This window comes from Idiotropiscis lumnitzeri, chromosome 13 (genome assembly GCF_059441095.1).
Source record: "Idiotropiscis lumnitzeri isolate Australia: NSW breed Sydney's pygmy pipehorse chromosome 13, RoL_Ilum_1.0, whole genome shotgun sequence".
In the NCBI taxonomy this organism is placed as follows: domain Eukaryota; kingdom Metazoa; phylum Chordata; class Actinopteri; order Syngnathiformes; family Syngnathidae; genus Idiotropiscis; species Idiotropiscis lumnitzeri.
Window position 1 is genome coordinate 10,923,107 of NC_142403.1, and position 9,770 is coordinate 10,932,876.

Sequence of the window (9,770 nt, forward strand, 5' to 3'; positions counted from 1 at the left end):
ACACCATGTACTTTATTTGTGCTTTATTTACACATATTCTATATTAATTCATATCATTACACAAAACAATTGTTATAACATGAAATAACCAATTATTATTCAAAATTACAAAGCTTTTCAGTTCAAAATGGAACTGCAAACAATTGTGACAAACAGTCCCTCACATAAAGATGCAATGGTCAAGAATCTGAACAAGCCAAGCAAAACTGATGAAAACAGACGAGACAGCATATGACCAAGGAGTTGGGATTTGCACCACAATAAGAAACGTCCTAAGCATGAGTCAAAAATAATAATAATCAAGAACAAGAATGAGGGTCGTCCACTGACTTTCTCTACCATTTGTCTTAACAAGACTGTGACGATTCTGCACAACTGAATCCAGGGTACAACCTTGACTCGGACATTACGTTGTCTCACCATTCTACCAACTCTCATTAAATGTGCAGAAATGAGAGAAATCATGCACTTCAAGTACAGTCTGGTGTTACACCAGTAAAGAAATCAACACCAAAATCAACAGCAGTCATTAACATGAAACATTCAATAGGTAGTATTGTGTAGTAGTTGTTAGGCCTTCATGGAAGGTGGGGGGGGGCGGGGTCTACCTACTCCAGACTGTCAAAGCAAAGGGCAGCCAGCGGCATGAAAGCAAATAAGCAAGAAAAGTACCATACGTGTGTGCTGAGCATGACAGGTAGCAGTAGCATGCTAATTATTGACATATTTCAATTTCTGTGCAATACACGTGTAATATACAAAATTACAGAAATATATGTGTTTTATGTCGTTCACAAAATACAATTTTTCATAAGACTTGTACATAAAAGAAAATAAGGTGTATTCTCCAAAATATAATAAGTTGTTTGCTAAAGGTTTGAAAAAACAAAAAGTGCCATGCATGCAAGAAACCAGTAAAACATTTTTCCATTTAACGTGGTGGAATATAAAACAATCAATCATCATCCGCCCTCTTTCAATTTGTTGCTATCGTTAAAATTTGACACAATGTAATACACGTATGACCCTCCAGCACAAAAGCAAATCGGAAGTTGAGCGGTCATGTTTTGAACTGGAGCCCGAAAAGCGTTGACTGTGTGAAATTGATTCATTTTTATATAGTGACTCAAACACCAGTCAAATGAATAAATATCAGTCCCCAGTTGGAATAGATGCAATTCCATTTTGAATGACGTCATTACACTCATGAACCAACAAGAGACCGTAGCGCAATCTCTCATGGATTAAACAAAACATCTTTGTTGCCAGGCGAATGCTGAAAGGCCGCTTCAGAATTATTTTCGTGAAAATGAAATGAAAAAGTGAATTTTATCAAATTTACAATTTGGATCGGTCTATAAAAAAAATTTAGATTATAAAGTCACATTAAGGCAAATAAGTGGTTTTGGCTTATTTATTTCTGGAAAGTTCTTATAGATGTTGCTAAGGCATTATCATGCTTTTCTCACAATGTAGACATCATTGGAAAGCATTTTAAACACCAAAAGCGATGGGTTGTGCGCTGGAGGATCACAGATATGCCGAGGCTTGTCATCACACATCAAAGATTTTGATTTAGCTTTATATTCCACAGGACAGTCAGCAATTTGTATCGCCAATGATAAAAGTGTCCCGTGCCTCCTTCTAGCCTCAATAAACTCGACTACAAATCAGAGGTACGAGCAGCTGCTCCAAGCTAATGCGGGGATGCTTGTCAGAGAGTAGATATTCAGTAGGCATAAAGTTACAGCAGCATTGGTCCAGTGTTGGGCCCCGGGTCCTACATTGTCGAAAGGCATGCTGGCGGCCTTACAGAGGTTCTGGAAATGAAAATAACATCTCAGTTAGTAATGAGAAGGTACCTTAAAAAAGGAATGGCAACATAGAAATACCTTTACTATTTCAGTTTTGGTGGCGTGCAGGCCAGGATATGATCTCACCTGTCTAGCACTCAGGAGAGGGCGGTCGTGTGGAGTGACACTTGTTTCTCTGGAATCAGATGCTTTCAATTAGAATACGGGAGCATACAATTGAAGGCATGCACTGTACAGTATACAGTATGTGTGTCTTTACAGTAGCAGTGGTTGCCTGCACCCATGCAACTCCAGTATTAGTTGCTGAGGGGACAATGCGACCAATCAAATATCAATTGGCCAAGATTTTATTTCATTATCATTACTTGATTGTATATTTTGGCATATTTTAGGAATCTGGCACCCCACAAAACAAAGCCAGCAAAAATGTTGCTGCTTATGCTGCATTCACATGTTGACGATAGAAGAAGTGCCCTACCGCTGACGGTGGTGGAATTACTATTAACCGCAGTAGCAGACGGCAGAAAATAAAGTAGACGCTGAACCGTTGCAACTGCCGTGATATAAACTCAGCTGCTCTGTCCATGCTTTGTGTCTGCTTTTCCGAAATAAAAATACCCCAAAATACTTCGTGTTAAATGTTCAAATTTGAGACTGAATACAATTATAAAGATGTCCTAAAACCTTTTTCCACCACTGTACCTGATGAGTATCATCAGATCCAGTGTGTAATCAGTAACTTGTGTATTTATAAAAATAAAGTTTGAAATCAAAAGATATTTAAAGGAGGACAAGATCCAAGATGGCCCATTTTTCTTATTATTTATTCAGTTTGGAGAAATTAGGAAATAAGTGACAACTTGAAAAACGCCTGCATTCAGCGAGTAATTTGGCCACGCCCCCCTCCGCTCTCCCCATGGTGATGCAGAGTTAGTAAAGGGACGGATTACAAACTCTCCATTGGAAATGTTTGTACTTTCATTGCTTATAACGTCCAAAAACTGTGATCTATTGGCACCAAAATATATTTTTCCTCTTATGTTGTGTATCTGCATACCCTTCAGAAAGTAGGCAGTTGCGCCCGTGCTTACCTTCACATGTAACTTATAGTGCAGACTTTGGTCTGCCAACCAGTCATGTCTGAGAGCTTCTGTAGCACTCATCCGCCAGCTTTTGCTCTTGACTAGCAATCGTGTGATAAAGTCTTTGGCCTCTCCAGAAACATCCGTGAACTCTTCTTCCTCAAAGTTCCACTGACAGGCCAGAATGTTGTTTAGAGTCTCGTTGTCATCATCCCCAAGGAAAGGAGATAAGCCACTAAGTCTGAATAAAAAAGGGAGAAAAACGAAAACAATCGACAATTAGGCATGGAAGACCGAGCTGTGTTCAGAAAAGGAGGCAGAGAAAAACTTACAGCATATAAGTGATAACGCCGAGGCTCCACATGTCTGTAGGGAAAGAAACAAACTCATAGTTGATGACTTCAGGAGCCAAAAATTCAGGGGTTCCAAAGTTGACTTTCAGCTTCTCTCGAGGTTTATACCTGTTGGAGACACACATTGTAATAAAATAAATAGAAAAATAAATAAATATGACAAATCATTCTAAAAAGATTTTACCTCCGAGCTAGACCAAAATCAATTATTTTTATCTTGTTTGTCGCTCTGCTGACACAAAGAATGTTCTCAGGCTGAAAAGGAAGAAAAAGGAGAGGAAACATGAACTCTGTGGAGTCAAAATGATTCTGGACCAAAACAAATGAAAGAAAGAAAGAAAGCTGAAATGTATTTAAAATTACCAAGAGGCGAAAAATCTGTCGCATATTTAACTAACGGCAATCATTTGGGTAGTGGTGCAAATTTTGGCAGTAACCCACCAAACCATTTCACCTTTTTGTTTAACGTGGTAAAAAAAAAAAATCTGCGATTTTTGGGAGATGGAAGGAATCAGTAGATTTTTTTGCTTGTGCCTTCTAATCATGGATAGTCATCATGCAATAATTTTTAATGCATTCTCTTGGGTAAGTTTACCATTTGCAGTCTCATTAAAAAAAAACAAAAAAAAAAACCAACAACGAAATATCGGCGGAGTGACAAATAAAACCCCATGTGAAAATGAGCTTGTTGCGAAAGAACATAAACAGCTTCATAGCCCCCCTATAAAATAGTAAAAGATTCGAACAAGTTACCTTGAGGTCGAGATGTAGTATGTACATTCTGTGCATATACTGCAGTCCCTCGCAGATTTGCCGTATAAACAGCACCGTGTCAAACTCGGTCAGGTTGCAGTTCTCGTCAATGATGCGGTCAAACAGCTCACCCCCCTCAACACTAAGACACACACAGAGAAGAACAAGCAGTGTACGCATGCATGCGACAACACGTGAGGAATATTCCAAAGCAGTGACTTACTACTCCATGACCAGGATGATGTCATGACGAGACTCAAAGGCCGCGTAAAGCTGGATGAGGTTGCAGTGATTGAGCTGGTTCATCACCTGGATCTCGTTCCTCACCACATCCTGACGGACAGAAAATTGGCCTATAAGGTCACTACTTGGGTATGTCAACAAGCACATGTGGGACAGTCGGCGGGGAAAGGAAAAAAAAGCATTCAGAGACCGAGATCAATTGTTTGTCACTTGATTAATATGTAGCGTATAATCGGCATAGCGCACCTTTTCCTTCTGGCTTCTGGCTTTGATGATCTTGGCAGCCAATATTAGGCCAGATGAGTTCTCGATACACTTGTGGACCTGGCCAAAGCGCCCCCTGGTGAAAGAAAGGATACCGTTATATACTGGATACAAAGCACATACAAGTCGGTGTCCTTCCTTGGATATGACTACAATGACCACAACACTTTTCTAAATGTGGTGTGCCAGAAAAAAAACCCAGCAGAGATCCACATACAGCTTTTTCATCCGAATCTTCAAATCAAATATTTCACTCATCAAACGTTTCTAAACAAAACTCTTATGTGAAATACTCTTTCCTCAGGGCAGTAAACACGCAGGCCATATCATCTAAAAATAAAGTCACTGTTGTGATATACTCCGAATGTCATTTGTATCAGTAATTTGAGAAATGTGCCTTTGCATTAAACTAATCTCCAGTTTGAAAGAGAGGAATTAGCACTCGTCCGTTACATCACTGAGCCCGTTTTGGAACTGCAAACCGAGTGCACAGTCATGTGAGCATTATGGGCCAATTTCAAAGAATGAATGAACAGAAGTGTTTTGGGTTTCATCCCAACATGAAAATAAACTCAGAGAAACAATTATTCGGACGTATGGCATAGCTCACCCTCCCAGGACCTCGTCTCTGTTGATGGAGTAGTAGGCAGCTATTTGATGAGGCTTTGGAGTCACGATGCGATGATCAAATGGTGCTGATGGTGGAGGACTGGAGTCTTAGATGAGAAAAACAATGTTGGATGGATTCATGAAGACAAAGTATGAGGAACGTAAATTAGATGGCGCAATGCAATGTTGCGATTCTGTTGCTACTTTCCTAATCTCGAATATTGGATTTTACGCATCTCAAGTGGATTGAGATGAAAGATCCAACTGTTGTCCGCGTCATCTACAAAGCATAGCGATATCACGCCTCACCTATTAAGAACTCCTTCACATCAGACTGCATGTTGTTCATATTTTCCTCTCCGGCCTCCGTGTGGACGGCATCCGAGTCGGTGTGTTGTGTCTTTTCTGCCTCCAACGCAACTCCGTCAGCATTTTGCTCTGGACCGCCTTCCACTCGACTCTTTTTCAGATCATCCTCCACCAGTTCTTCTTCAGTGACGCGACGTTTGCTGCAGGCGCCCGCGTCGCCGACTTCGTCGGAGCTGCAAACACAGGCCGGAATAAATTCATATTCATTATTCGTGGAAGATGTGATAACGGCAGAAATAATCATATCGATGAATACCTCTCTTGGTTTATGATAGGAGTCTTGGAAGAAATGTCCGTTTCTGATTTATTCCTGTGCTTGCCTTCATCTTGCTCATCACCAGTCTTCTCTGGATCAAAATCTGATGAATGGATCTCTAATTCCACCTCTTCCTCAGGGCCCGATTCGTCAAATACATCCTCGCTCTCCTTATCGGAGTCATTCAGAATCAACGTGGGCGATTCAAGATGTCTTCCATTTGCCCTGTCCTCGGCCTTCTCTTTTTCATGCGAATGGTCAATATTCTTTTGATTGAGTTTTACGACCTGCTCCGGCAGCTCCGACCCAGTCAGTGAGTCTTGAATGGGGGCAAAGAAAATTAAATAACATTTTAGAGAAAATTTGGTATCATTTTCCGCTTTATAGGCAAGTTTTGTTTTTATCATTTTTTTGGAATGTGTCAAATATTATAGAATTATTGAATGATATGACACGTACTATTACTACCATCAATAATATTAATAATAATCATAAGACTTATTTTTTTGAAGCACTTAAAAAAAACCCATCACTGTTGCAATCAACGACGTGACGAGGATGTCTCAAAATGCTGGTGTAGTGATTTACAAGCCTACCTGAAGTTTCAAGGGACCTCCTCTTCTTCTGGGATTTGAGGCTCTTCAGGTTCAGATTGCCTTTATCTTTGTCATCTTTTCCCTTTTGGAAGACACAAACAACAATTCAGCACGAGTGATCGCATCTTGAATCTTTGACATGAAACCGACTGACCAAATTGTAAAGCAATCAAACATTGTACAAATTCTCTTTTAGACAAAAGTCAAAATGGGCAATAGATAAAGGTTTTGCTGCTCCAAACGCTCATCTGCATGCACGTTTACTCTACTAAGGAGGTCACATATCATACCATCAGAAATCAACAACCAGCATATGCGAATCGTGTCCCTTTTTTTTAAAAACTTGATTGGTTGCAAAAGTTCTGCTTTTCTATGACGCTGGTATGCTGCGTACATCAGGAAATATACCATATCGGGTTAACAAGCACTGATAACGTTTGCCTGCTGCTCCTTCACTTCCTGAAGTTGTCTGGAGTAGATATGGCCTTTAACATTGACTGCAACAATGTTGGGCTATTCGTGAACAACAGCCATGCGCAGTTTCAGTCCAAGCCACTGCTGATAAAGACGTATTTAGGCTGAGATAATCAGTCTGAGTTGAATCATTTACACCCTGCCAGACAAGAGGGGGAACTACTTAACATTGCAGTACAAACTATCTGACAGCAAAAGATCAGGGAACAACATATCTATATATATAGACGGACAAGGAGACTTGCGGCTCAGCAAACATTCCGAACATCAACATTTTACTTCAAAATTAGAGTGTTTAAAAGAATTGTTTTAAAATTTTGAAAAGATTACAAAGCCAAATGGACGGAACTGCAGGGACAATAACACACTCAATTTGAGATATCTCGCATTTTTTTTGTTGTTGTTGTTTGATGGGAGGGAGCCTCATTAAAAAAATCCAATGCTAAGGAAATGGATTTTGGTTCTTACAAATACAATCCCAATTCCCATAATTGGGGCCACAGCAGGATTGTAACGCTCAACCTTCAGTGAGGTACTTACACCCCAAACAAACGGAACAAGTAAGTCAGGAGAGAATCTGAATGGTTTTGGTCATGAATACATGGAAAAAAATGCTAATTTAATATTCTTTCAGTTGGGCAGGTCTGCAGACTTGGCCCCACAGTTCAAAGCAAACATGGTGAAGCGGCATTGAGCCGTTTTGCTGCACGCAAATGGAAGAAGCTGGTAAAGCACAGATGCTTTTTTTTCCCCCCATACCTTTGAGAAAGGTCTTTCAAAGAATTGAAAAACTGATTTCACTGTTCAGTCTTTAGTAGTTTTAGAAAGCTACTTTTCATTATTTATTTTTTGCTTTTAATCATCTTTAAATCTTTTGTTTGTTAACATGTTTGAGTAATTTTCTTGTTTTCTTTACTTTGCCTTTGAATGCCTTGAGCTGTTATGTTTGTAAATGATTTTGAATAATGTGCTTTTGCTTGCGTGAAGCACATTGAGTTGTTGTGTATGTTTGCGTCATTCAACTGGAGGAGGTGCGGTGCCAATATTTACGAAAAACTGACCATTTTCTTTTGATTTATATACTTTATATTATATATTTATATATATCATGCATGTTATTCGGTTTTGTTGAAATGATACCTGGTTTAAAAAAAAAGATTTTTATTTTTTATGAAATCTCTTTCTCGTATGAGTAACAAGGGTGCACTAGTTGAAATGACACAATATATTCTCCTTCACTGCACTTTAAATACACCATTATGATAAAACAAGGCTCAATCTCAAATCTCACCTTCGGTTTGGATATGATTGGAGGCTTTTTAAAGAGCAGCTTCATCAGCCGGGAGCGCTTCACCACCTTACCAATGAAACTGATCACCCGCTGGGTGCCCCCCACCACTTTTTCCACCGCTTCCAACCTGCGGCCTTGACTCTCCATTTGCTCAAAGACTCTCTCCACCACCCCCAACAACTGGCCACATACAAGCGCAACTTCAGAGTCATTGCCAACTCCAGCATGAGCATCACCACGACCCTCCTCGCTCATCAACGCCCGACGTCCATCCATCCCTCTCACATCCTGGGACAGACTGTCCAGTCGGGTCAGGACAGTGTGCTGCATGCTAAGCAAACGCTCCATCTGACAGGTCAACGAGTCCATGCGGCTCTCAATGCAGCGCAGGGAAGCGTCATGACAAGAGGAAGTCGAAGTAGCTTGGGTCTTGTCTAATCCATTGAGCGAGGACTTTCTTCCACCAGACTTCTGACCATGAAGAGGCTTGGGATCATACATTTTGGCTAAAGAGTTGACCAAGCTGGAGCTCATGACTGATTTATGTTGTACTTCTTCTCAGAAAGAAACCAAAACCACTCGTTAATAAATTCCTGTCAGTCATTCAGGCAAAAAAATAAATGAGCAATATTTAGCAAGAAGAGGAAGTGGAGGATGAAGAATGAGCTGCCCTACAGCACAATAGTTCAGCGTTGAGTTTTAAGAACTGCAAATGGCTCGCCTCCAAATGAAAGCGCAGCCCCCTGTGGACGTCAGGGAGTAGGTGGCCAGTGATAACAGTCGAGGGTTGGAGTGAGCAGTCGGGGAATGATGGGGGCTTATGGGGTGTTGCTGGAGAGGAGAGCTATCTGACATTTGAGATGCCTCAAAGCCCCTCGCTTAGGTGTTAGTATCTCGGGAATCTCGGTCTGACACACGACTGTACTCTACTAAGTCAAGCAAACAAATATAACCAATCAAAAACAACACCTTGGTGTGAACAACTATACCACGGTAAAATTCAAATTAGACATTTAGTAAATGTCCAATTATTGCACTCATTTTGTGGATAGACAAGCTTTTTCAATGACTAATTTCTTTTTAAATTACTCATCTAGAACGTGATACAAAAACTTGCGTAGACAATAACTTGGATGGCGAAAAAATAGCAGCTGCTAGCTGGCTAACATTGCTAGCTAAATAAATAGATAGCTGGCTTGATAGCGTGATAGATTTTCTGCTCAATGTCCATGCAAAGTAAACACAAAAGAAGAAAACAGGGACCAGGAAATACCATTGAAACCTGAGATTTGTTGACCCAGAGAGAGGGGAGGGATCATATACATGCACTTTTGTAGTGACAGAATACAAGGAATGAACTCATTCCAGTTGAGCCTGCCTCTTGCTAAGACACACTGACCTCAACCTTTCCATTTCTCAGTACACTCAATCTCACACAAGCAGTGGAAAGGTGACAAAGCGTTGGTGCCTCAACTGGCCACCATCTGCCTGCACTGGAAAAAAATGACCTGTCGTCTTTTCTGTTCCCTGTACTGACAAGTTGTCAGCTGTCAGGTTTAACACGCATGTCGCGGGTGCAGTCTTACTATCCCGGATGACAACGATAGAGGACAGTGCGTGTGCAGACACAAGGGGCCACATCCTGTACAAATTCTTGACATGCTTC

At 40.6% G+C, this 9,770-nt stretch overlaps 1 protein-coding gene across 1 annotated transcript; it reads right to left on the reverse strand.

Moving 5' to 3' along the window:
* Positions 1-8: 8 nt before the first annotated feature.
* Positions 9-8,787, reverse strand: mylk4b (myosin light chain kinase family, member 4b). The gene is made up of 13 exons (XM_088313447.1): positions 8,105-8,787; positions 6,340-6,421; positions 5,744-6,062; positions 5,428-5,660; positions 5,120-5,225; positions 4,492-4,585; positions 4,226-4,335; positions 4,003-4,144; positions 3,434-3,504; positions 3,229-3,357; positions 2,906-3,137; positions 1,941-1,989; positions 9-1,820 (listed from the first exon to the last, which is right to left on the reverse strand). The coding sequence occupies exons 1-12, from the start codon at positions 8,636-8,638 to the stop codon at positions 1,945-1,947; spliced, it is 2,097 nt and encodes a 698-aa protein (XP_088169573.1). The 5' UTR covers positions 8,639-8,787; the 3' UTR covers positions 9-1,820; positions 1,941-1,944.
* Between the last annotated feature and the right edge of the window lie 983 nt (positions 8,788-9,770).

Coding starts and splice junctions, on each gene's coding strand:
- mylk4b (XM_088313447.1), bottom strand. CDS start 8,638: ATGAGCTCCAGCTTGGTCAACTCTTTAGCCAAAATGTATGATCCCAAG. Junction 4,145..4,225: donor ATCATCCTGGTCATGGAGTA/GTAAGTCACTGC, acceptor TGTGTGTCTTAG/TGTTGAGGGGGGTGAGCTGT. Junction 3,358..3,433: donor GATTTTGGTCTAGCTCGGAG/GTAAAATCTTTT, acceptor TGTCTCCAACAG/GTATAAACCTCGAGAGAAGC.